At 40.8% G+C, this 27,737-nt stretch overlaps 1 protein-coding gene across 1 annotated transcript in view; it reads left to right on the top strand.

The window, feature by feature from the left end:
* Positions 1-6,435: 6,435 nt before the first annotated feature.
* The window catches only part of Dnajc15 (DnaJ heat shock protein family (Hsp40) member C15), a 55,858-nt gene continuing 34,556 nt past the window's right edge, over positions 6,436-27,737 (top strand). Inside the window, exons 1-2 of the mRNA XM_021203921.2 lie at positions 6,436-6,578; positions 26,141-26,192. Of these exons, the coding sequence (XP_021059580.1) occupies positions 6,477-6,578; positions 26,141-26,192 (154 nt within the window). The 5' untranslated portion in view covers positions 6,436-6,476. The remainder of the gene's footprint in view (positions 6,579-26,140; positions 26,193-27,737) is intronic.

Raw genomic sequence — 27,737 nt, 5'->3', positions numbered from 1 at the left:
CTCTCTCTGTCTCCCCCCTCTCTCTCTGGACACCACAGAGTGAGCATCTCTGGTCTTCCACTTGCTTAATGGCTTCCTTTTCTGTATCATCACAGTCCAGGAATAGGAGAGCTAAGGGACCAAGGAGCGAAACCTTGGAAATTTTTCAAAACCCTTCCTCTTTTAAATTGTTTTTCTCAGGTACTTTGTATTAGGGGCAAAATGCTAGCTAACATATCAAGTTACAACTGGATTCAATATTCTTTGATGTTTAAAATAATCCATCCTAAATGTCTCTGCTTATTATATAAAGATGTTTGATATCTAGATGTTGGCATTTTGCCCACTTCATCCATCTTTATTATCTTCCTTATGATTTAAGCTTTGGCAAAACTGATCAACTTGTGGTACTAATCACATACAGTGGTTTTGCATGGTCCATGCTTCCAAGTCTGCCTCATCCTGTAATGAATCACAACTGATTGTAGCCATTCATAGTCACCCTCAGTTCTGGTTTTTCTCACTTCTTCCTTGGACAGTCTTCCCCCTACACTTTGTCCTATGGTACAGCCTCTTTGCTGACCAAGATAATGGTTGGTAGGTGAATTGAGAAAATCAGTTACATCTGGGATCACACTATTAATGATACACACTTTGCACATTGTTTTTAATATCACATGTAAGCAAACTTGTAGTGAGAATTTTGGTTTCTTAAAAGACACAGACATATTATAAGAATATGGTTTCATTTTAATCCCAGGTATGGGGTGTGGGGATGCTTCAGACTGTCCACAGCAGCTGACTGTGATTTGCCTTGTGCTCTAGCACGGGTATGATTTTACCAGCTGCAGATAGTTTCTTTGAGTGTGTGACATTTGGAATTCTGGGAGTTCTTCAGAGTGTATATAAATGTCAGAACCCTGAGAGTTGGTTTGTCATTATTGGTTGCTGTTGGTTGTGGCTTGTTAAGTAGTCATGAGCAAAGAAGAAACAACAATAAGAAGAAACTAGATATCCTGATGGCAAAGATCAAACTTGCCCAAGGACCTTGACATCCCTGATCAGCAGGAAGTAGTCTAACAATGACATCACCCCCTTTCCCCTCTATCCTTTTTTCTTTCCCATTTAGTGTTAGGAGGTTGAAAGGGTAGAAAAGGGGTGGAGAAGAGTGGAAGGAAAAAGGACCTACAGAGTAGCCAAAATGTGTCAGCACCAAGGAACACTTTTAGACATTTCTTTTCCTTTAGACATAGGGTCTCATGTAACCCATGAATGACCTTAAATTTACTATGTAGCTGAGGATGACCTTGAACTTGTCATTCACGTATGGAGACTAGAGGTTGGTGTTGCATGTTGATGTTGAGTGTTTTCCTCTATTGCTTTTAATATTTTTGTTTTACATTGTTATTATTGTTGTTGTTGTTGTTACTACAGTGTAGAAGTTTGAATGAGAATGGCTCCCATAGACCCAAATATTTGAGTATTTGGTCTCCTGTTGGTGGAACTGCTTGGGAAGGATTAGAAGGCATGGTCTTATTGGAAGAGGTGTGCCACTGTAGGTTGGCTTTTGAGGTTTCCAATTTTGCAGTGTGCCTCTCTGCCTCCTACTTGCAGTTCAAGATGTGAGCTCTCAAGCTGATCCTTTTGCCATGCTTAACCCTCTGAAACTGTAAGTCCAATTAAATGCTTTCTTTTAGTAAATTATCTTGATCATGGTATTTTGCCCCAGTAATAGAAAAGAAACTAAGACACACAGGATGCAGGGTCTTTTTCTCTTCAAGGAATTAAACACATGCTCCCAACAATATAGCTTACTGTCATCCCCCCAGGTACCTGCCAGAACTTGAAGGTGACCTTCAAGACCCTGTTGGTTAAAAAGACCACAGGATGTAGAGTGTTGGGTCATGCAGTACAGGTGAAGCAGGAACAGTGTGTTTACTGTGGATTTCTAACGCTAATTGATTAGGGATGTGGCCCGATACCGGGACCACAAGCAAACAGCTCTCCACAAGCAAGCAGCTCTCAAAGGTCTTTTTAAGAAAAAACATACAAAACAAACAAACAAACAATAACAATGAAAACCACACAAGCAGGAAAAGGGGGGGGGCAATACTGGTAACTTGTCCTTTATGGGGATTGGCTGTGTCTCTGCCAGCAAGGAATTGATTGGTCATAGCTAGTTCTTGCAGTTTACCCAGGAAAGGTATGGGGTGCTGGTGCAAGCTAAGTAGACCAGAGGGAAAATGGAGGAGTTTAAAGACAAAATGGAGTTACCTTGGTCCTTTCAAGAGGAATCAAACTGGTACTGACCTGGGAGCCTCCTCCCCGGGGTCTAGATTTTATAGTATTGGAAGGTGCTATGCACGTCTTACACAGCTCTAAACCCCGTGAACCACAGAATGAGTAGCCCAGAAAAAAACAACAGCGACATTTGTATCTTCAGCGTTACTATCAGCTGTCTAACTGTACTTACAGCCTGCTCAATAGGAGGGTACTCGCACCTAGTACTGTAAACCCAGCCAAGAACCCACGACTAAAGATGTGGATTCCAGAGGAGAACCTACTACCAAATTGTAGTATCTGAGTGCCCTCTGAGTACCTATCCTTACACCACAGATGAGTGTCGCTCTCAGCCCTTATCCAGTTTATCGGAGGATACTACAGAGCCCCACAACGTGTCCAAAGGCAGAGAATAAGTAACTCTGGGGTGCCTAGCCATAAGTGAGACACCTTCACCAATATAATCCTGGTGCCTGAGGCTCAGGGAATATTCTGGAAGCTGGAGCAGCAAGATCATAAGAGCCGGAGGACTGGGGTGATTGCTGCAAGATATTGTCTTCTGGGAGTGACAGTGATGCAGCACCCGTGAGCTCTCACCAACAGAGGTGCCTGCAAAAGTCCACACCAATCAAATCTGCCAATGTGGGTGGCAGAAATGTAAAAAGACTACCCACTGACTGCAAAGCCAGAGGGAGTTCATGGACAGTGAGGGTAGGAGAAATCAGCTTTCTCTAGGGACAAGCTTCATGAAGGATGATAAAAATAGTCAGCCATAAACACAACACATCTACACCCTGACAACACTAACTGGATGGTGTGTGTGTATACGCCTGTGTATGTGCACAAAATGATGTTAATTATAGAAGAAGTCATAGATTTGGGGGTGTTTGGGGACATGGAGTGGTTGGAGGAGTAGAAATGATGTAAATACAGTATACTTACATACAAAATTGTGAAAAAAAAAAGAAATAGGAAGTGTCTTAGTCAGGGTTTCTATTCCTGCACAAACATCATGACCAAGAAGCAAGTTGGGGAGGAAAGGGTTTATTCAGCTTACACTTCCACATTGCTGTTGATCACCAAAGGATGTCAGGACTGGAACTCAAGCAGGTCAGGAAGCAGGAACTGATGCAGAGGCCATGGAGGGATGTTACTTACTGGCTTACTTCCCCTGGCTTGCTCAGTCTGCTCTCTTATAGAACCCAAGACTACCAGCCCAGAGATGGTCACACCCACAAGGGGCCTTTCCCTCTTGATCACTAATTGAGAAAATGCCTTACAGCTGGATCTCATGGAGGCATTTCCCCAACTGAAGCTCCTTTCTCTGTGATAACTCCAGCCTGTGTCAAGTGGACACAAAACTAGCCAGTACAGGAAGGAATGTGTTTGAAGAACTTACTGGATTCCAGCCAATTAGGTAAGTTCCCTTTTTATGTTCTTGTGACAAATACCAAAGAGAAGTACATGGCTCCAGGGACTTCTTTTATAGTTGGCTAGACCCATTACTATAGGCCTGCAGTGAGGAAGACCAAGTACAAGCTTGTGTTGGAAGGGGCTGCTCACCTCCCCGTAGCCAAGAAGCAAGAGAGGGAGCCAGACAGCCCTACATAAGACGTAAGCCCAGTCCAATCCAGTGACACTCTTCTTCCAACTAGACCCTACCTCAGAGTTCCCAACAATAGTGTCAAATTGTGAATCCATTAGTGGATTGATCCTCTGATTAGTTTAGTGCCTTTGTGATCCACTGGCCTCTCAATGATTGGATCCACTCACTGGAACCAAAGTCCTTTGGGAGGGCACTTACCATCCAACCCATAATAGCCATCATTCTAAGATGGCTACAAAGCCGACTCATTTAATGCATATAGTAGAGTTGATACTGTTATCAACTTATTGGTGAGGAAGCAGGCACAGAGAGTTTAAGATGTGTGTTCTTTCTCTGAAAGTCCTAACACAATGTTAAACTTTCACTGAGATGTTTCCAAAATATATTAGCAATCTCTGCTTTTGTTTTACAAGGTCCATAGTACGTACTATAATCTGTCTTTGAGAAGGTAAAATTAAGAGAAAACCAATAGAAATGTAACACACTTCTCTTTTCTTTTATTTTTCACAAAACAACATTTATCTTTCTTCTTCTTCTTCTTCTTTTTTCAAGGCAGGGTTTCTCTGTGTAACCCTGACTGTCCTGGAACTCACTCTGTAGACCAGGCTGACCTTGAACTCAGAAATCCGCCTGCCTCTGCCTCTGCCTCTGCCTCCCAAGTGCTGGGATTAAAGGCGTGTGCCACCACTGTCCAGCTTATCTTTATTCTTGTTTGTTTGTTTATTTGTTTGTTTGTTTAGCCCTTATTATCCTGGAACTTGCTCTGTATGCCAGACTGGGCTGGAACTCACAGAGATCCTCCTGCCTCTGTCTCCTGGGTGCTGAGATCAAAGGTGTACACCATCACACCCAGCTATTTATCTTCTTTCTTAAGGAAGCCAGGAAAGTGAGTTGAGTGAAACCCAGAAGAGATCTTGAGCAGAGAGGAAAGGATTTCACTGCTTTTGTTTTTATCTTTCTTGCTGGTGAGGTTGAGCCTACTAAAGAACCAAAGGCTGAGAGCAGAGTAGTCACTGGAGATGAGATTTCCCTCGAACACGGTCCACTTCTGTAGAAGTAGCAGTGGAAGGAAGTTCAGTAAAGTCTGGAAGCAGCCAGTAATGTACTCTCCACAGACCTGAAATGCAGCAGGCCGACTCCCCTCCTTGCTGCCTTCTCTTATGCTGTGTTTCCCACCCCAGCCCCCAATTTTTCTCCTGGCTTCTACTTTGGAAGCTTTTTCCCAGCTCTTGAGCAGGTGTACTGTTCTAAAAAGAGCTGGCTCACTCCTGTCTTGCTCTAATTGCTTGTTTGTTCCAGGCTAGCAGCCTATGACTGCTAGGGTCCAGCTGCTAGGATACATCATTAGTCTCCCTTAGACTGTAACTCCAAGGACTCAGAGACCTTATTTGTTTACCTGATGCTAAAGGCGCAGTGCCCTAGCACTGTACCCAAGACCTGACATATGCTCGATAAGTTGAATACGCTGAACACATGGGTGATGAATTCATGATATGTAGGCTTCAATCCAATTCATCTGGTTTGATTATGAATAATTTTGGATTGGCTTAATAAAAATAATTTATGTAATAAAGTCGTGTTTCTGAAGAGTTCCGAAGTATTTTTAACACATTATTACATATCACTGTCTCACTTCTTGGTGTTTATTTCCATGTGGAATTTGTGACCCCTTTCTTCTTCTAACTAAATAAGGTCCATGTTCCTTACTGACCATATTATGGCTGAGCCTCCAAGGAGGCCTTTGTGACTGTTCTTGTTTCTCTCTGAACTCTGACATTGCTTTTTGCTTTCATTTGTGGCCAATCTAGCATGCTTGTTTGTGCTTTGGTATATGGTACTAGCATGGTGTTTCATGTAATCTTTCCTTCCTGATTCTAAATTCCTTCAGGCCCTAAGCATGAGAATAATGATAAATGGATAAATTAATAGGTTCCTACAACTTTTAATGTAAAAATGAAAAAAAAAAAAAAAAACCTTCTTTTAGGTTGGATTGCAAAGTGTATAAAGGGTAAAACGGTAGCCAAGTTGGTACAGGGGTTAGAAAGCGTATTAGCTTCTGTTACTGCCTAATATCTGTTCGAAAAAGCTTGACCTAAAAATTAATAATGAAGTAAGTCTTTATGTATTCAAATTAAGTCAAAATCATTTGCCGCAAGCGCAAGTTACCTGATCACCAGCTTTTCCCCGGTGATTTCACTAATATGTGAAATCACATTCATTTCTAGTTGGGAAGGTCAAGTAAGGAAGCCCTCCCTGGCCATGTTTCTACTCCCAGGCACCATTGCGGTACTTTGGAATCTCTCCCCGCCTGGTTTTAGAGGAAACTCAAGGTAGACCTAAGAAGGCCCCGCCTCTTCAGGCTTGGTGGTTGTAGAGGAGGGTGGCACAAACAAACAAACAAACAAACAAACCAGGCTCTGTAAGGGTCTGATCCTGGGCTTTAACAGGGTAAGTTTATCGGAGATGGAGTGAGAACCAGATTCTCTGCAGCCAGGTCTCCACTAATAAAACCGAACACCTATTCAGAGCGCGAACTTAACCCGTCCGCACTAGTTTGTCCCCGCGGACGCCCCGTAGACGACTCAGTGCGTCCTCGGAGTCCTACAGTGCCATGGCTACCGGTGGCGGCGTGACCTCCCGAGAGGGGCTGCGCTACGCCGAATACCTGCCTCCTTCTACCCAAAGGCCGGACGCCGACATCGACCACACAGCGGTGAGTCTGCGGGCCGCCACTGACCTGCACCCCTAAACCCCAAGGCCTCCCACTGCCACCCGCTCGCCCGGCTGCCTCCTCAAAGTGACAGGGACCACCGAACAGGCCCGCGGTTATCCAGTGAAGAGACCCATGGGTCCCCCTGGGCAGAGGGGACCCGGTGGGGCCAGGGAGCTTCCCTTGGGGAAGAGTAGTTAAGAGCCAGGGCGGGAAGCTGCGTGAGAACAGTTAGGACCCAGCGAAGGGAGGCGCGGGGTCTCTAGCATCCCAAAGTCTGGAGCAACTCAGCCTGGGTCCAGGCGGAAAGTGCATGCGGTTTAATTGAGGCAGGTTCTTTCCTTCCACCGTGTGGGTCCTGAAGATCGAACTCAAGTCAGCCAGCACCTCCACTGGCCGAGTCACCCCGCTGGCTCACAACTGTAGGAGTGTCTAGAATTCAGGACATACCTTAGGAGGTATGTCTCTTTAACAGCCAGCTTCAGGAATGCTAAATTGTGTGGGTCTTCACCAGTTCACGCCACTGACCTTTCTATCACAGAAACTTAAAAGAAACAAACAAAACTTCCTTGTGGTATCCTGACATGAAATTAAAGTTTTTAAAAATCAATATAATAGTCAAATTGAAACGTAACGGTGAAGTAAATATCTTCTTAGTAATAAGTAGCTGTCTGAATTTGTAAATGCCTTCGCGTTATTATGTTAGAGGCTGCAATGAAGTGATCATATTGCCCTCACATTGCAGCAGTTGTACGTGGGACAGCTACAAATGCAAAGCCGGCAGGATTTTATTTTTTAAAAGGACTCACTGTATATTCTAGGCCGGCCTGATCCTCCTGCCTCAGCCTTCTTACTTCCTGGCTGATCAGATACTGGCATCCTGTTGGTATTTTTAATCCCCCCCCCCCAAAAAAAAGTGAACAAACACCCTGAGGTAAATTGTTAGAAATGTCTCCTCACTTTACAGGGTAAATTCACTTATGGAAAATTAAGTCTGTACTAAAACAGAGTAGAAGTGGCGCACGCCTTTAATCCCAGCACTCGGAAGGCAGAGGCAGGGGGATTTTTGAGTTCAAGGCCAGCCTGGTCTACAAAGTGAGTTCCAGGACAGCCAGGGCTATACAGAGAAACCCTGTCTTGAAAAACCTTAAAAACAAAAACAAAAACAAAAACAAAAACAAAAAACTGGTATAAATAGTTGAAAGTTCTTAAGAAAGCAAAGATGGCCAGAAACTGGCTATTCACCATTAATGTCACTGGTATCTTATAACACTGGAGAGTTAGGGATGGTCTTTTTATTTCTGGTTGGCTGGCCTTGCACATGATGGCCTTGCACATGATAGGACTTCTGAAATCAGGAGTTCACCATCTACAAAGTACCTTTCCTCTTATGCAAACTATTGTAGAAGCTCAAAAGGGCTTCACAGCATTTTCAGAATGTCCCTGAGGGATCGATGTTGACTATGTTGAGAATACTTGGTCTAAACAATGAGTTAGACAACAAAGTTATTAGTAATGACTTTAGGTAACTGAAAATAATGGGAAACTGACAAAAAGGTAAGTGTTAGGAAAGGAAAACTTGGCCTTGAAAATAATCAGCCTGGTTGACAGCCTATTCCAGGACAGCCAAGCCTACACAGAGAAACCCTGTTTCAGGGGGGGAAAAAAAAAAAAAAGGAAAGAAAAAAGAAAGAGAAAAGAATTAGACAGTGAGCACATGGAATAAGTCCTCAGCACTTGGGAGGGAGAGGCAGGCTGATCTCTGTGAGTTCAAGGTCATCCTGACTACAGATCTACTTCCAGGACAGCAAGGACTACACAGAGACACAGTTTCTTGAAAAACAAAAACGGAAGAAAAAAAGTGATATTTATTAGATATTTATTAGAAATTAAGGGAAACCTTTTCGTTTTACTAAATTTACTGAAATTTACTTTTATGTAAATTGTAGAGTATACCTCTGCTTCTGTACTTACCAAATAGTTCTCCTTTCTTCTTGAGGCTTGTGTTAATAGACTAAGATGTGATGTTCATTCACCTGTATGCAAGACTAAATGGATCAGGTAAAATATGTATGTAGTTACCTTTGAGAAAATAATATTCTACAGTTATTTGATAGAGGGTGTTGTCAAATGTGTTTCTAGAAAAATTGCTTCTAATGGAAAAGGAGAAAAGAGGCTTTGGTTAGGAAGAGAGTATTACCAATATTTAAATGATTAGATAAAACCCAATTTGAAGTGGTAGCCTTTGAATTCCATTACTTTTCCAGAAAGCATAATTTATCACATATAAGTCAATTAGTCACCTATGTTTCATTATGACCACTACCTAATGGCTAAAACCTATCAATGTATTAGCTAAAGCCTTATGTATTAGCAGATATTTGTTCCTCCCAAATAATGCAACGCTCCAATCTTTCCATTAACATCTAAAACATATTTTAACATACTTGGACACTTGTCCTGGGAATCACATGGATTCTCTATTGTGTATTCATCCTTGATTCTGTTCTTGCTTTACCGTGCTAAAAGTTATATTTACAGTTTGGTGTGACTGACCAGCATCTATGTGAGTACTTGATACACAGTAAGTATCAGGAACAGAAATGTTATTTTGGAGTAGGAAGGGATGAGAAGAATGATTTTCTCAAGGAATAGAGAGTAAAAATTTCCTGTTGCCTATCAATGAATCCTACAAACAAAACCACAGAAATTTAACTTCTCTGAAATATAATTGTTACTGATCTGTCCCCAAACATGCCAAATCTCCTACTATTTCCATGTCTTGATAAAGCCATCAACTCTACTTACTTCTTTAATTCTGACCTTGAACCACCTAGGAGTAGGTCTCTGATTTATTTCTGACTCTCCATTGTTAATCTCTTAGTCTTTATCATTTCTCTTCTGTAGCAGAGGCTCACCTGTCGTCACACACTTTAACAGTGGTCTCTTTGCCTCGATAGCTCAGATTCTCCAAACATCACCCTGCCATCCGTTAATCATTACAGCACAGATTAGTCACAAGGCCACTCCTATTCTCAAACCAGCTGTAAACTTTAGTCAGGGTGGGCTACAGAACTGTTCACGTCCTGGTCCTCAGTGGCTTGCCCTGCCATGTTTCCCATCCTTTGGAGTCCACATTACCCCCATGCTGTGGTTAATGTGGGTTTCCATTTCCCTTATGAAAACTCCTACTTCTGTGACAATTTTAAAGCTTTCTCTTCTGACTAGTATTCTTTGCTGAATAAACTCCTTCCTTTTTGAAGACCCAGGTCCAGAGCCTTCCTGACCCTAGGTTCTCTTTTGTAGTAGGAAAATTTGTCTCCTGTGTATTGCTTAGGAAGTTATACGGATTTTTATTATATTTTATTATTATACCTTTGATGGTTAATCTCCACTTGCAGCTTCCCTTGATTTAGGTCTCCCAGGATACACCTGTGGGGATATCTGTGAGGTAGTTTTCAGAGAGTGTTAACTGAGGAGGAACCTACCCTGATGTGGTAGCTCATGAGATGCGTCCTGAGCCAAAGGTGTCCCAAGTGGCAGCTTTCATCTTTCTGCTTCCTAACTGTAGGTGCCTTGTGATCAGCTGCTTCCTGTTCTCTGTACCACCATGCCTTTCCTGTCAGGATGGACTGTACACCCTCAAACCATGAGCCATGACTCCTTCCACCATTGAATATATTACGACTGAAACTCTTGCCTCCAACTCCAGAGTGCTAGGATTGCAGACGTGTGCCACCATATCACGTCCATGCTTAAGTTGTTATCCTCCAATGTTTAATCATAGCAATAAGAGAAGTAACAAATACATTATCAAAATTACTTATATCCATATTTATGTAACCACCTCAAATGAATGTTTTCTAGGGAGTTGTAACTGGAAGATGCTATTCATGTAATTATTAAAACTTGTTATTGTTTCCGGGCATGGTTGTGCATTCCTTAAATTTCAGCACTCAGGAGGCTGGGGCATCTCAGTGAGTTCACGGCCAACCTGGTCTACAAAGTGAGTTCCAGAACAGGCAGGGCTACACAGAAGCCCCATCTCAAAAAACAAACAAAACCAGTTTTTTGTCTTCTGTTACTACATAGCTAATACTATGTGGGCATTTGAGTCTAATGTCGTATTGGTACAATTTTTGTTTTTGTTTTTGTTTTGTTTTTGTTTTTTTGAGACAGGGTTTCTCTGTGTAGCCCTGGCTGTCCTGGAACTCACTTTGTAGACCAGGCTGACCTCGAACTCAGAAATCCGCCTGCCTCTGCCTCTGCCTCTGCCTCCCGAGTGCTGGGATTAAAGGCGTGTGCCACCACGCCTGGCTCACAATTTTTTTTTTTCCTTTTGGTTTGTAAGGAAGGACAAGAAACAAGAATAAGCTATCTGTCTTGCTCAGTGTTCTTTCTCCAGAGCTTAGCACAAGGCCTGGCATGTTTATGTGGTAAATGCCAATTACGTAATGATTTAGTGTATGTGCCATCCTTCCTTTTTCTATCCCAACTATCACTCCTTGAGAAGAGTTTTTCTGTCTTTGTTTCCCTCTGGCACAATTATTGTCTATCTTGAATTCAAGTGATACAGTCTCAAGACAGATGTTTTAGCATTTTAAAATACTTAGGCAATTTGTATCTATCTAGATGATAGTTATTTACTACTTATACTGTTGGGGAGAATAAAATGCCACATAGAATTTTTAAACAATTTTCATGTCATTTAAAAAAAAAAACAGCAATGGCAGCTGTGGTGGGGTGGGCTGCTTTTCTAGTTTTCGGGGGGGGGGGTTGTTTTAAATTCATGGTAATGGAACATGTGAGTAATTTCCCATTCCCAAGATTCATATGGGGAAGTAGGGGACTAGCCCCATCAGTTGACCACTGATTTCCACTTGTGTAGTGTGGTGTGCCTCCCACCAAACAGAACCCCTACATACTTATGTGTGATAGATTGGTTGGGAAACACCAAATGTATAAATGATAGAAACTGGGTTTGTGTATGCAGACTGAATAAACCAAGCTTTTCACCTCCAAGGCCAGAGAACAGCAAGCCTGTTTCATAACATAAGCAGGGACTAAATGTTTTAGGCTCTGCAACTTTGTCATAAGTAGTTATTACTTATAGTTATCACTTCAGGGTAGATGTGTTAATGTTGTCACTTTTCATTCTCAGTGCATGTTTATGGAGTCTTCACCTGGTGTCTAAGGTGCCTAAATGCTTTAGTAAGTACAAAGTCAGATCAAGTATGAATTTTGTCCTTAGGAGACTTGCTTCCAGTCATCCTGTCGGACACCCTTTGACAGCTTCCCCTGGGGCTGAGCCACCACAGAGCAGGTTGTAGAGTCTTTTTTCAAGGACAAGTTACTGAGGAGCTGAGCCAGGTGTCAGAGTAGCACTTTCTTTGAGTTCAGACCCATTGTTTCTACTTTGGGAAATCAACCAAGTCATAGAAAAGTGAGTCAATGAGCCAGACTTTGAGAAAGAAGAAGAAAGTGAGTTAACTGTTTACCTCTTTAGCCTTGCCTGCAGTTAGAGAAGCCTTGCAAGCTTTGGCAGTTTGCAGTTAGAATACCATGTGATTTAGAATTATTCTCATTTTTAAGTTTCAATAGAAACTATCCTTCCTATTTCTAACAGTAGAGTTATTGTTTATATTTTCTCAATGTGGTATTTTTGACTAAGAGATTTTTAATAGATGTTGCTTAAGGTACTTTTAGCTACTATACGTTTTTTTCCCCTCTGATTTTTTTGTTTGACCTAAAAACACTTTTGCACAATTTTCTCAATTAAGTTACTTTATAACATAAAAATTTTCACTTTTGTCTATGTGTGGCTCTGTTGTGTATGGGTACCCGTGGAGGTCAGAAGAGGGTATCAAATCCCCTGGAGCTGGAGTTAAAGCCTCCAAATTTGGGTGCTGGGAACTGAACTTGGATCCTCTGGAAAGGCAATAAGCATTCTTAACCACTAAGGCATCTCTTAACCACTAAGGCCTAGCATTTCTCTTCTTAGTCAGTATGTATAAAGAGTTAAGGAAGAAGCCAACATTTAATAACTGTCTGCTATGCTGTGGTAGTATTTTCTCTTCATATAAGTCTGTGTAGGGTTTCATGTGGTTTTTCTTTATTTTATACATAAGAAAGTTGAGACTTAAAGAGGTTAATTAAGTCTTTCAAGGTTACACTGATAGTAAATGGCTGGACTGGGGAAGGAAACCAGTCCATTTTGCTATAGAACATTACCATTCCATCATTTAGATAAAGGAAATGGAGAGATTTCAGTTCCAAGAAATGATTGTAGCCTTGGCTTTTATGATAATTTTCAGGGTCTTCAGATAAACCTAGATATGTTTATAAATGCTTAAGCTTCAAAGCAGATTGATTTGAATCGAGGAAGGGATGACTAATATGAAAATTATAAGCTGTGAATACGGTTCATCTAAGCAATTTTTGTCTTACAGTAAAGTAGGATCTGGGAAGGGAAGAAGAGTATGTTCTGGAAAAGAGATAAATTCCCAAGTAAGAAATAAGAAAACCCACAAAATGCTGTAGATAAGATATTTAATGTGTTTCAAGTCTTATGAAGTTACCCTGCTTTCCTGGCTTTTCAGACTGTGAGCTGTTGGTTAAAATATATTTCTTTTGCTGGGTGTGGGGGCACATGCCTTTAATCTCAGGGAGTTTGGGGGGCAGTATGCCTTTCATTATTAAGAGGTTCTGAACTAGCACGATAACATATTGCCACATGGTGCCATCTCTAAGAACATGTCAAGGAAGGACTAGTAATGCCACTTCTAAGTGTACCAAACGGTGATTCTGTCTTCTGTGGGGTGTTACAGTGTACTGTGGGTGAGGGGAGGAGGAGAACAGCCTGGAGAATTGTAATGTGTTAGGGACATCAGAGGCCAGTGGCAGTCTCTAGTTTTAATATAGGCAGAGCAGCAGTTTGTAAGACGCGTGACTTTTCTGGGCCTCAGTGCCTTTCTTTGAGATGTGGTTTTGGCTAGGCCTTCCTTCTGTGGCACAGGCTTACTACAATCAGAATGTCAACAAAACACTGAGCAGCCCATCAAGGCCATTGAAACTGGTTTTTGTTTTTGTTTTTGTTTATTTTTTTAATAAAATGAATTTCTGTACTAAAAATTCTGCATATACTTCTTGTACTTCTTAAAATAAATAGAAATAAAAAACTTCCCCAAAAGATAACAAACTTACTGATGTGAGGGATTTGTAGTTGAGTATTATGGAGATGGGCTGTGGGGAGTTGGCAGGGAGAAGGCTGATTTGAATGTAGGTGCATTAGTAAGCTGGTTTTGCTTGTTTGTTTGTTTGAAGTAGGGTCTCACTGTGTAGCCTTGGCTGGCCTGAGACTCGTATGTAGACCAGGCTGGTCTCAGCCTCAGAGATCTAGCTGGCTTTGCCTTGAGAGTGATTGGCTGTATGAGTGACTGCTGCATTGCTGTGATGGGTTCATGATAAAACAACATAGGGAGGAAGAATCCATGCTGGTTCAAGAGTTCTCAGGGCTCATCTGGGGGCACTTGGTCCTGGGTCCTTGGCAGAGCAAGTTGGTGGCAAGAACATGTGGTGGAGAGATGTTCACTTGTTGGACAACAGGGACGCAGAGATCAAGACAGGAAGTGGTCAAGGATAGCTAGCATACTTCTGTGACCTTTTCCTTCAGCTCAGCCTCATTCCATAGTTTGCTCAACCTAAGGGCCCAGTGTTGAGAATGTTTCAGATTCAAACCACACCGCAACAGTACCAAAACAGATTGGTACTTGGATCATAAATGATTTAAATCTTTGAGTTCAGGAAGTCATTGGATGATGATGATATGATAATAATAATAATAATGTCAAACTAATAATTAAATGACAAAGGAATTGATTGGGTGAAAAAGGCCCCTTTCTTCAAATTATAATGATGTAAGATAATAGCAAATTGAGAATAAAACCCAAGTCAGAATTGATGTTTACCAAAATAATCTTTGTCCTCTCCCTGTGCTTTCTTTTGCCAGAGCCCTTTGTCCCAACCTTGACCCCACTATTCTTCATTTTTATTTCTACTTTTCTCAGAAGGAGTCTGACTCAGAGGCAAAACATCATTGCCTAACCACTTGTGTATCCATTTAGGTAATTACTCTTATTTAGCTTATACTGAGAATGAAAAAGCGAACAGAGCCTGTTTCTTGCTCTCTAGAGCCTCATGGTGTTGTGAGGGAGACCAATTTTACAGTGTGGTCTGTGATCATAATGGAGAGTCAAAGAATTAGACGAATTAGAAAGCAGAGCTGTATGAATACAGAAGTGGGGAGTGGCATTGGCTTTTTTATTGTTTGGATGCTTATTTGAGCCTGCTACTAATACCAGAGACAGACAAAGTCCTTGACTCCAGAGAGTCCCAAGCGACCAGGCTCAGTCACCCACCCTGTTTAATCAGACTAGTGGTGAAGGGAGAAAAGGAGCTTCCTTCTGGTGAGCTCAGTACTAGGCACAGGCCTATAATTTGTCTTCAGAATGTGTACAGATGGAAGCAAGTGCTATCAAAAATTTAAAAGCATATGAATCCAAAATAAAAAAAAATTGAGGAATTATTATTTTACAGATGTCATACAAGGAAGGAGGTCAAAACATACAATGTAAACCAAAGACTGGCTCTTCAGCATTCCGAGTGAGCTGGCCTGTAATGTCTCTCAGAAAAACAAAGAGGAGTGTGGTCCCCAGGAGCTCTCTGCACAGTTTTAGGGCTGTTTGGTCCGCTGGTCAGAATCCTTTAGGTTTATGTCAAAGAGAGAGATAAAGATAAACCAGCTTTAGAGTGGGAGGGGCTCTTCTCTGTCCTCCAGGTCCCCTTGCTGTCCTTGTCCTGCTCAGTGTGACTGTGGTGTGGTTGAGACCATAGATTATCTATAGTCTTTAACTGATACTAAGTGTTAACTACATCTACAGAATACCCCATAGCATCTCCAGGACTACCCCAGTATTTTAATGTAGCCAAGTCAACACATCAAATTCACCCTCATTGTGTATTTGGGTTAAGAAAGAACCTGAAGCAAATTTGTAACTTAGTTGGAAATTTGTCACAGTCTGCTCTCTCAGTGGCAACCATGACTGGTTTGTATGAAGGTTTGTTCATGTTATAGCTTAATGTGAGCTAAGAGCTTTTTATTATGTTACTAGTAGAAAGTGCAGGCAAGACTCGTATCATTATTTTGAATAAAGCCAAAGTAATATTTAAAAGATTATTCCCTAGAAATCATTATGTAGCAGAACTTTGAGTTTGGGGAAATTTCATTTATTATAGTGACAAGTGGACTTGAGGTGAGCCTAAGAATTGTTTCCTGTGCTTGACTTTTGATTTTGTTACACTGTCATCATGCCTCCCCCACACCCCTTTTATTCATTAGTATTGCTATAGAATTTAATGCTTGCCTTTGGTTTAGAGGAAATTAAGTGTCTTAAAAGCAGAGGAAGTAGAATTGTGCTAGCGGTGCCTCTGCTTTTTCATGGGATTATTCTGAGACATCACTGTATGGGCTGTGGAGCAGCATTGCTGAGGGCTGAGTAGGTGAACATGGACTGGCCGGTAGAGATGAGAAATTCATGCAGCTTGAAAATGTCAGGGAAGACAATTGTCAGATTTCTCTTCCCACTGTCATTTTAAGGGCTGGCGTTTTTTGTGTGTGAATCTTTCCATCTTTGGGATGGTAGAGGTGCTACTCACACCTGTACACACTCTGCCCGTTTCCTACCTCTAGGCTAGCTCAGCACACTACCCTTACTTGGAAGCACTCTAATGTCTCGCCCCCAAATCCTGCTGAGTCATCAGAAGCCTTTGTTATTCCCTCTTCTTATTTCCCCTTTTACTTGATGTTGTTTAAATTCAGAGAGCTTTCTTTGTGGAAATTGAACCAAATAATAAGACAATATAAAACACTGAGTTCAGCAAAAGTGATTTGCTTGCGATTAACCCTTGAGAATTGAGACCCTGCCAGGAAACAAAGAAAGAATGATTTTGCTTAATCCTGCTCATTCTTCTTTCCTTCCCTCTCAACCCAGTGCTAATGAATTCCTATACAACCTATCTTCTTCATCATAGCATGTATTTTAAAATAAGCCCATAGAGAGCACCTCAGATTTCCGACTTCCACTCCAATGCCTTTAGTCTGACCCCTCTGCAAAAGGCAATTTCATTTTTGTAGTTGTTCAAGACAGTAACTTTGACATTCTAGGTTTTTTATTTGTATACCACATACAGTATCAGAAAAATCTTTTTACTTTCAAAATACAGCTTACCATTTTCATCACTAATCACCCATTATTTTTCCTAGATTGTTTTAATTTACTTATAATTCATTTCTATACCTGTTTTCAACTATATAGTTGTTTTTTGTTTGCTTGCTTTTTCTTTTATTTTTTTTTTTAAGATTTGTTAATTATTATATCTAGGTACACTGTAGCTGTCTTCAGATGCACCAGAAGAAGGCATCAGATCTCATTATGGATGGTTGTGGGCCACCATGTGGTTGCTGGGATTTGAACTCAGGACCTTTGGAAGAGCAGTCGGTGCTCTTAACCACTAAGCCATCTCTCCAGCCCTGCTTTTTCAACATGACAACTAGAGACCTTAGAGTTCTATGATAATGTTAAGTCTCTGCTGGAAACAGCAGGACCACTGAAGTCCTGAGGTTCCCTGAAAGGCCCTACAATGAGGTGTCCAACTTGTGGCCTTCACACAGTTTGGCCTAACACAATTATAAACTTACTTAAAATGTAAGAGTTTTGTTTTGTTTTTTTTGTTTGTAACTTGATTGCATGGTGCTTGAATGTGAACTTTAGTAACACTATCATGTTGTAAAGTCAACAGGTTGGACCCTGTGTGACACTTGTCCTTTTCTTTCCGTTCTGTGTCTGCTGGCCTGTTTATTCCTCACACCAGCTCCTGCCTCCTTCAAGCTGTTCCCTTAGTCTGTGGTGATCTTTCTTAGATGTAATCATGGCTTCTTCGCTTTCTACAGCTTTTATTTTCAGAAGTCACGTTCTCAGTGAAGCTGTTGTCTGTGTCTACTTTGTACTCATCTCTCATAGCTTTACCTGCTTTCTTTCCCACGTGGTGCATAGATAGCACTGGGAACTATTGTTTCCTATGTATTCATTTTTAGTTTTGTCCTTTTGGTTGTTCTCTCTCTCCCCTCCCTCCCTCCATCCCTCCCTGCCTCCTTCCCTCCCTCCCTCCCTCCCTCCCCCCCCTTTCTCTCCTTACTTTTTTGAAACTAGATCTCACTTTGCAGCCCTGACCAGTCCAGAACTCACTTTGTAGACAAGGCTGGCCTTGAACTCACAGAGATCTGCCTGGTTTTTGCCTTCTAAGTACTAGAGTTAAAGGCATGTACCACCATGACTACAGTTTGGTTGTTTATTGTTTCCACAGGATAGGTAGTACTACACCTGATAGACCCCTGAGGTTTTGAATCATACATATCTAAATCTTCAAAGAAAATGTTTCACAACTAAAACTTGCTTGGTATGACTTAAGTATAGCTTGTTCACTCTCTAAGATTCACTTTGAAGTTTAATTAATACTCATGTGAAGTATTGATGGGGGGTATTTTGTGAGCCTCTGTGAGAGGGAGTCTGTGGGAAGTGAGTACTATTGCTTTCCTATCTAATTTTTCTCATCCTGTCACCGGCAGTTTAGTTTTAAAATCTCATTGTTTAAAAAGTAATAAAAGGGTTCCCAATGGAGGAGTTAGAAAAAGGACTGAAGGAGCTGAAGGGGTTTGCAGCCCCATAGGAGGAACAACAAAATCAACCAGACCCCCCAAGCTCCCAGGGACTAAACCACCAACGAAAGAGTACGCATGGAGGGACCCATGGCTCCAGCCACATGTGTAGCAGAGGATGGCCTTGTCAAGCATCAATGGGAAAAGAGGCCCTTGGTCCTATGAATGTTCGATTCCCTAGGGGACTCCTAGGGAGGTGAGGCAGGAGTGGGAGTGGGTGGGGGAGCACCCTCATAGAAGCAGGGAGGGAGGGGATAGGGGTTTCTGGGAAGGGGAAACAGGAAAGGGGATAACATTTGAAATGTAAATAAAGAAAATATCCAATAAAATAAAAGAAAAAAAAGGTAGTACAAGATGTTGGGGATGGTTGAGTTGAGAAAGTACCGCTGTGCAAACATGAGGACCTGAGTTCAGATCCTAAACTCCCACACAGCACACCAGTATCAGGGCACACCAGCAAAACTGAGCTAGGCAGACCCCGGCAGCTCTCAGGCTAGCCGGCCCAGTCAGATCAGTGAACTCCAAGTTCACGGAGGAATCTAGCTCGAAAACTAAGATGAAGGAACTGAAGAAGACAGACTCTAGCCTCTGCATGTGCACACACGTGCATGCACCTCCATGCATATCGGCATCCAGACACACACAAAGACAAAAATATTCAAAGTAAAGATTAAGGTATCCCTTTATTCTTTCAGCTGGATCAAAGTAGGGTTTGCTTACCTGGAACAGGACTAGGCATGTAACTGAGTGAGACATCGTTTACCTAGCATGTGTGGGCCCAGGCTTGGTCCTCAGCACTACAAGAAGAAGCAGTCAGACATGGTGGCGCTGGATTGCAGTCCCAGCACTCTGAGCATGGAGTCAGGAGGTTCTGGATTCAAGTGTTCACGGGAGACCATGGCTTAAACAACAACAAAAATATAAACAGAAAGCCAAAATATTAGCCTGTGTGTGTGTGTGTGTGTGTGTGTGTGTGTGTGTGTGTGTTGTGTGTGGTTGTGGATTTTTTTGATTTCTTTTGTTTGACTTGAGGACTCAATATATAGCCTTGACTGACCTGGAACTTGCTATGTAGACTAGGTTGGCCTCCAACTCACAGAGATCCCCCCACCTGTCCCTTCCTCTCCCAGTGCTGGAACTGAAGGCACATTCTACCACTCCTGGCTGCATTATACTCTTCCTGTCATTGTGTTTTACTGGCAAAGCATGAGGGCCTCAGTTGTATCCTAGAACCCACATTAAGAACAGCCAAGTAGAACGGTGCACACTTGGAAATCCCAACACTGGAGAGTTAGCTGCAGGCAGATCTCTGGGTTTCACAAGTAGTACTTGGTGTGTTCTAGGCCAGTAAGAGACCATGAATCAAAGACAGAAAAAAAAAAAAAGTGGTTGTTACAAGGTTGCAACTCTGGCTTCTACTTACATACACACACATATCCACATCCACATGTGAATACATACATACATACATACATACATACACACACAAATTAAGGTCAAATTAATCTGTTCTGTGTGAACTATTTGTCAGACTAAAGATTAACTCTCTTATATTTCCTGTTTTCTCTGTGTGGAATTAGAAATGTGGCTTCCTCTCCATACGAGTCATTCCCAGATGTAGAGGATTAGAAAGAATTATTGATAATTTATAACTCAATATTTGTGCTTCAGAAGAAAGACCAGGTGCTATATAGATGGTGAAGAGTATATGCTCTTCCTGCTGAGACCTGAGTTCATTTCCTAGCCACTGTGTTGAGCACTTCTTAACTGCCTGTAACCCTAGCTCCAGGAAATTTACTCTCTTCTGGATTCCTTGGGACCTGTACTCATATGCACAAGCCTCTTTGCACATATACAGATAATTAAAAAAATAAAAATAAAAGGACTGATGGACTTAAAAAAAAAATCAAGGTGGAAATTTGTTATGTAGTATAAGCTGACTTCAAATTCCCTGTTGGCCAGTTTGGCCTCCAACTCTAGCTACTGTGTTGCCTCCCAAATGCTAGGATTACAGTTCCGGGCCAACTATACTCAGCTCCCAATGGCAGGAACATTTTAGTGAATGAAAAAGACATAATATCCTATATCAACTAAGCTTTTGTTTAATTCTGTTTATGTCTAATATTTTACTTACATTTCCATATTTAACTTGATTAAAAGGACTTATTCTAACTTTTAGAGTAGAAGGCTAGTTGTATAGGGTATATACATTTTTCAGATTGACTTCAGTTTCCATGTCTCCCTCAGTAAATACTTGCTTCATCAAATTATCTTCAACAAAACCATCCGCCTACTGTGAATGTGCTATCAGTTGTTTATAGCTATACATAAATTATAGAAATTAATTAATATACTTAAAGAGATAATTCAGATATTTTTCCAATAGAGCATTTTAATTACAGTAAATAAAATGAATTTTTGAGTAGTCTTACCATTCTTTGTCCTTTAGTGTGTAAATTAGATATGATTGCACAGTTTTGGTCTCACTTAATGGAACTTAATCCCATGATCTGTCTAACTTGTGTTTATTTGTTAGTGTATTTAAAAGTCATAAAGCCTTTTTCACTTTTCCCTTTATAACAACTCTTGATACCTAGAAAGCTGCAAGAGACAAAAGCAGTATCTATGTACAAGTTAAAGTAATAAATACATTTATTTTAATAAGAATATTGTAAATATTGTAACAAGAATATCAATAAAGATCTTTGGAGACTCTCATGGAGATGGTGATATTGGAGGCCTACTATGTGCAGGGTCCTTAATAGGACTCATTTGATAGAGACCTACATATGTGTGTATGTATGTATATATGTATGTAATAAAGTAGTGGGTAATAAGAGGCACATTAGTGAAAGTTCTAGTTGTAATATATGGATGGTTTTCTTGAAGATATTTTGATGAAGGAAGTATTTACTGGGGTGTGGGCAGGGGAAGTTTGTTGGGAGCCGACTCTTAGCAGAAAGCGGCTGTCCTCTCTGCAGCCATCTTGGACATTTACTTACAGGTGGTACTTTTCCACCCTGATGAGAGACTTGTTTTCCTAGCATGATGTTTTTGCAAGAAACCCACCACAGTGGAACACACTCTGATAACATCTTGTTTTTCTCCTATACATCCTGGAGTTGTGGTTAAGTGTCTCCAGCTGCACTCCCCGCTTTACTTATGAACCCAGTTACCTTCCAATAAAGGAGACTTGAGACTAGATCAGACAGACTGTCTTGTCTCCATTCTTCGTGTCTCTTGCCCTTCCATCCCCACTCTCTCCCTTGCAGACCCTGTTGACTGACCCGCAGACCGGGTCAGAAGTTAATCAAAAAGAGAACAAATCACCGAGGGAAGCAAGAGCTGGGGAATGTCCCTGTCATGGTTTGTACATTCTTGGACCAGGGAGTGGCAGCATTTGGAGGTGTGGCCTTGTTGGAATTGTTGTGACCTGGTTGGAATAGGTGTGTCACTCTGGGTGTGGGCTTGAGACCCTCACCCTAGTCACCTGGGAAGTCAGTCTTCCACTAGCAGCCTTTGGATGAAGACAGAACTCTCAGCTCTGCCTGTGCCATGCCTGCCTGGATACTTCCCTGCTCTCACCTTGATGATAATGGACTAAACCTCTGAGCCTGTAAGCCAGCCCCAATTAAATGTTGTTTTTTATAAGACTTGCCTTGGTCATGGTGTCTGTTCACAGCAGTAAAATCCTAACTAATACAGTCCCTTAAGTGAGGAGGCAAGGCTCTAAACTGTGAATAGAAATCTGAGTGTTCAGGCTTGAAGAAACACCCATTCAACAGACCCACAGTTCAGGAAGATCAAGGCAGAAAAGGAACTGGGGAGTCACATGCTGTTTCACCTTCATCCTCTTGTCAGCCAGAAGCCAGTGGGCATGAGTACTGAGTGGTAGAGTTTTAGAGATAAGGGAAATGAGGGGAAAATACACAACTAGACAAAGCCAGTAGAGAATGGGCCTGGGGAAGCAAGTAGGGAAATAATTAGAGAACGTGGTGCTTAATTGAATTAAATTGGTTTGTTACTTTTAAATACAATGTAGTTACATTATTATTAGAATAAAGTGATTGCCTAGGGGGTTAATATTTCCTAATAAAATACCTTTAGTACTAAAATAAAATCTCTTTGTAATTGTAGAGGCAACTGTTAGATTTCTGAAGACATCGATAAAGAGACCAGAGTCTGACCTCACTAGATGGAACTGTTTATTACCACACACAGCAAGGGGCAGCCTCTCTCCCTAAGGACATTGAGGGGTCTGCCAAGAGGAAAAGTTGTTAGAATGAGGGGCTTGAGAATGGGAAACTGTTGCAGCTCCGGGGGCCTATGTGTCTCTCCTTCACTCTATCCTCCTGAAATTGTTTGCTCAATAGACATTCATGTCTGTGTTTCTTTCACTCAGCTGATTATTTCAGCTGATAAGGCGGAGCAAGGTCATCTGTAATCTCATAGGAATCCCTTTTTACAATAGAAGCTTTCTGTCAGCAGCTATTTGTCTCATATATTTTTTAATTCTTGCATTAGCAAAATGTTGCAAAAATTATCATACAAAGAGTTTGAAACTAGAATAACGCTGTTATATAGGAGAGGAATGGAGGAGATCCAAGTCCTTTTTGTCCACAGTATTGATTTCATGGTAAAAGGATTTATAAATGGGCATTAGAGGCCAGAAAGTAAGCTTTATTTAGAAAAGAACTTGTGTGTATTTGGAAGCAAAAGTGTAAGACTCTGGCCAGCAGTAGCAGGTGGCCTTGCCAGGCAGGACCTCATTGGGCAGGTGGTAGAGCATGTTACCTCTTGTGTATTTATGGGTGGGCTTGATTATATTCAAAATTTTAAATTATTTGTGCATGTGTGGTTAACTAGGACTCAGATCATTCTCTTGCTAGTAGTAAGGAAGTCACGTACACTGTGCAGATGATCTTGGAGGCCATTGACAGACTCACTGTAGCAGCCAGATGTTCCTGGTGGAAGGTGTGCTCATTCGTTTTGTAGCTGGCAATGATTTAAAATGCTCCTCATTCGTGATTGAACAGGGCAGGCAATTGATCTCATTAAGTACAAAACATGGAAGAGATGTTGTAATGGGGGAGGGGAGTTCTCTTGTTTCTGATCCCTGACTCCCAGCTTGCTAATTGTCTCACCTCAGTTTTAAAGCTTTATAAACAATTGTGTATTTAACCTAGGGAAGATCAATTAATTTTCTGGAGTCTTCCTCAGAAATCAGTTCTTTGAATCTTCCTGTACTGTGATAAATACAAGGGCCAAAGGACTCTAAGATTTATGCCACACCACACACAGTTGATATTGGATGGTTATTTTACAGATTTTATTAAAGTAGTTGGTATTTACTATTTAACATGTGCCAACCCATTGTGCTAAGACCTTTATAGATATTCATACACTTTATAATAACCATAGAGTGTGTGCAGACTTGCTAGCAGTTTGGAATGCATCAATAAGTTCTACAAACAGTATATAGAGCTTTACATTCTGGTAACAATATTTTCATTGTTGATGGAATTCTCTGTGTATTCTTGAATATTTTATCATGTTCATGAGCCATTTAGATTTTAGTCCTGTTCCCTACAAACACTGCTGAGGTTTGCACCCAAAGCCTTTTTGTGTAGGCACATTATCTAAGTCCTTGACTCTTAAGAATTTTTTAGAAAGATGAAAGCCCCTGGCCTAATATCCTGCCTGATCTTACTGGATTGTCTTTTGTTGCTAAGTTGGAGGGATTCCATCTGTATATTGGATATATGCTGCTTGTTGTAAAGACTTCTGCCAGTCTATAGAAGATTGATGATATAGCGTTATTAAGAACAGGAAGGGTCAGTGTTGGCATAAATGGGTGTTTCTAATGAGATGAAGATATAAAAACTATAAGGATAATAGATTTTCCAAAGAAAAAAGTAGTTTGATTAAAACAGTCATTAAAGAAGATGTAGAAAGTTTATAACACCATGACACATAGCACCAAGGAAAGCTCTAAAAAATAGCAAAACCATATGTGGTGATTTGAATATGCTTGGCCCAGGGAGTGGCATTTTCAGGAGGTGTGGCCTTGCTGGAGTAAGTGTGGCCTTGTTGGAGGAAATGTGCCACTGTCGGAGTGGGCTTTGAGACCCTCCTCCTGGCTGCCCATGAGGCAGACTTCTATTTGCATTTTGGAACAAAATGTAGAACTCTCAGTTTCTCCAGCGCCATGCCTGCCTAGATGCTGCCATGCTTCTCGCCATGATGATAATGGACTGAACCTCCAAATCTGTAAGCCAGCCCCAATTAAATGTTGTCCTTTATAAGAGTTGTCTTGGCCATGGTGTCTCTTCAGCAATGAAAACCCTAACTAAAAGACAATACCCCTCTAGAGCATTTCCTATACTTTATTCCCTTCTGTTTAGTAAAAATGAAGCTAGGTAACCTAAAAGGAACTTTGAAGTTTCTCTTGTCTCTGAGTAGTTCAGTGCTTTTCCTCATCTGCAGCTGCCCTTTCGGATCTGATGGTTATCATTTTAAAGTCAAATCATAATTAAGCTTTGATTGCTTAGGACGTAGATGTATCTTTCCTCATAGAACTTGCTGGCTCACTTTTGCATAAGTTCTGTGCAGGTAACCATAGCTTTTGGTTAAAAAACAAAACCGGAAATCTAAGGGAGGTTTGGAATGAATGTTTGACTAAAGAGAAATTCTTCATTCTAGAAGAAAGGAGATCCAAGGATACTGGGTTCAACCACAACCTTCTCTTTTATGGTTGATATATTTTCCTAGGATGTTTAAGGAAAAAAGCTTAGAATGACATGGACATAAAACCAATTTTAAGTAGATCTTTTTCATCAGGATTAGCTCATTAACTTTATGACATTCTGAATTAAAGGCTCTTGCTATACAATAACCTTACCTGTCCTAGAAGAATAGAAAATTAGTTTAAAAATCATTTGTTATTTTCACTAATTTTTGAATTTTTATTTCTTTTCTAAGGATGTATGTAAGGTTTTATTAACGTTCTAAGTACAGCAAATGCAGCTGAGCATTGTGTAAAGTGTTATACAATAGAGAATAGTCTGCAGAAAAGATTTTAAAAGCACATAATATGAAACCTTTTGGTAGAATGAGCTCAGAAATTAAGTGAAAATTTGGAAATATTTTAGGTTACTAAAAATTAGCTAATTGGGCTGGTGAGATGGCTCAGCGGTTAAGAGCACTGACTGCTCTTCTGGAGGTCATGAATTCAAGTCCCAGCAACCACATGGTAGCTCACAACCATCTGTAATAAGAAACAAATAAAAAAAAAACCTATAGACTGGAGGGGCCAGGCAAGCAGGGCCTGGGGTGAGCCAGGCAGGAGGAGCAAGAGGGAGAAGTGGGGGAGGGGAAGAAAAGCTTAAAAATTAGCTAGTAACTGTGAGGTGGTGGCACTCAGGAAGCAGAAACAGGCAAATCTCTGTGAGTTCAAGGCCAGCCTGGTCTAAAAAGTGAGTTCCAGTTCCAGGAGAGTCAAGGCTGCACAGAGAAACCCTGTTTTGAAAAACCATGCAGGGGTGGGGTGATGGGGGTATAGGGGGTGGGGAGGGAGAGAGAGAGAGAGAGAGAGAGAGAGAGAGAGAGAGAGAGAGAGAAAGAATATGAAGCAAACAGTATATAGAATCCCATAGACTATAGATTTTTAAGTTGTCCTCATCAGAGCAGCACTTGAAGAAAATTTATTTAATGTAATTATTGTTACTGAGGTAATTCACTCTCATAGCATCATGTGCATGACTGTAAATGATAATATGTTTTTCCTCCGCAGGGGAGAAGGTTGATAGCTGTAGGACTAGGTGTTGCAGCTGTTGCATTTGCAGGTACGTTGTTTTGGTTTTCAGACTTAATACATTCCCCACCATTTACAGGTAACCTAGCAGTAATCAGTCAAGCAAAATATACATAAGCATTATAGTACAGAATTATCAGTCAGTGAGCTAAGAAAGCTAACTGCATAATGGTTGATATTCTCGCACATTCTTTTCCAGTTTTATTTATAGTGTACAATAAGAAATCTTTAGTATGGGCTGATGAGATGCCTCAGTGGCTAAAGCACTAATACATAAGAATGAAGATCCAAGTCAGACACCCAGAACACATGTTAAAGTCATATAGTATCTTATGTAATCTCAGTGCACTGTGGAAGGCTAAGACCGGATCCTTAGAACTCCTGGACAAGCCAGCTTGAAGGATCAAACCAGCTCAAAAGTGAGGCCCAGTATCCTCAGTTGTCCTCTAGCCTCTGCGTACCCACTGTGGCAAATATATGATTCCCCCTCCCCTATACACATAATAATGAAAGAAGGCCTGCTGGAGAGATGGCTCAGCACTTTGAAGCACTTGCTGCTTGTTCTCCCAGAAAACCAGAGTTCAGTTCCTAGCACCTACTCACCTCCAGAGGAGCCAACTCTTTTTTCTTTTCTTTTTTTTTTTTTTTTTTTTGGCTTTTGGCTTTTGGCTTTTGCAAATACCTGCCCACAAATATACTTAAATAAATAATAAAGTAAAATTTAAAAATAATTTAAAAATTATGTTTTTCTTCTTGCTATTAACTGATAATGTGTTTATGTATATGTATGATGTATACATATACACAAATTGGGCAGGAGCACATAAACGGCTTTTGACAACTTTAGGGAGTCAGTTCTCTTTTACTATAGAGGTTCCAGGATGGAACTTGGGTTGTCAGCCTTGAACAAGTACTTTTACCCTCTAGCCATCTCTCTGGCCCTAAAATCTTTAATACAATGGAGGTTCCTTTATACTCTCACATTTATATGGACTTAAACATTTCAAGGTATTTCTTCTGAAGAATATAGCTGTTCCTTGACTACTTAGTAATCTTGTAACTCTTGATATAGTTTGTTCTTTTTTATTTCTTTATTTTTTATATAGCTTTTTGTTTATAAATTTGGGTGAATTTAGTTCACCACCACAATTATCTTATTAGAAAAAGTGTTTTTAAATGTTAAGAATACTTACTCAATTATTAACTTACAACTTTAAATTACATAGCTATTCCTTCACTAAATGTTAACCTGATAAAATTTTCTTGTGTTAGTTTTGTTTGCTGTTGCTTTGTTAAAATACCTTGATAAACAACTTGGGGGAGAAAGAGGTTTTTTTTTAGCTCACAATTCCAGATACAGTTATTATATCATGGAAATCAAGGTAAAACTTAAATCAGCTAGTCACATTTCATCAAAACAGAAAGAGAATTATTGCATGCATGTTTGTCATCAGCAGTCTTTCTCCACCCTTTCTCAGGTCAGGATTCTCTGTCTAGGGAATGGTACCACCCATAGTGGGCAGTCTTCCCACACTAGTGAACATAATGAAGACATTCTACAAACATGTCCATAAGC

The sequence above is a fragment of the Mus pahari genome, chromosome 8 (assembly GCF_900095145.1).
Source record: "Mus pahari chromosome 8, PAHARI_EIJ_v1.1, whole genome shotgun sequence".
Classification (NCBI taxonomy): domain Eukaryota; kingdom Metazoa; phylum Chordata; class Mammalia; order Rodentia; family Muridae; genus Mus; species Mus pahari.
Note: the sequence above shows the minus strand (reverse complement) of the source record. Positions and strands in the feature narration are given on the sequence as shown.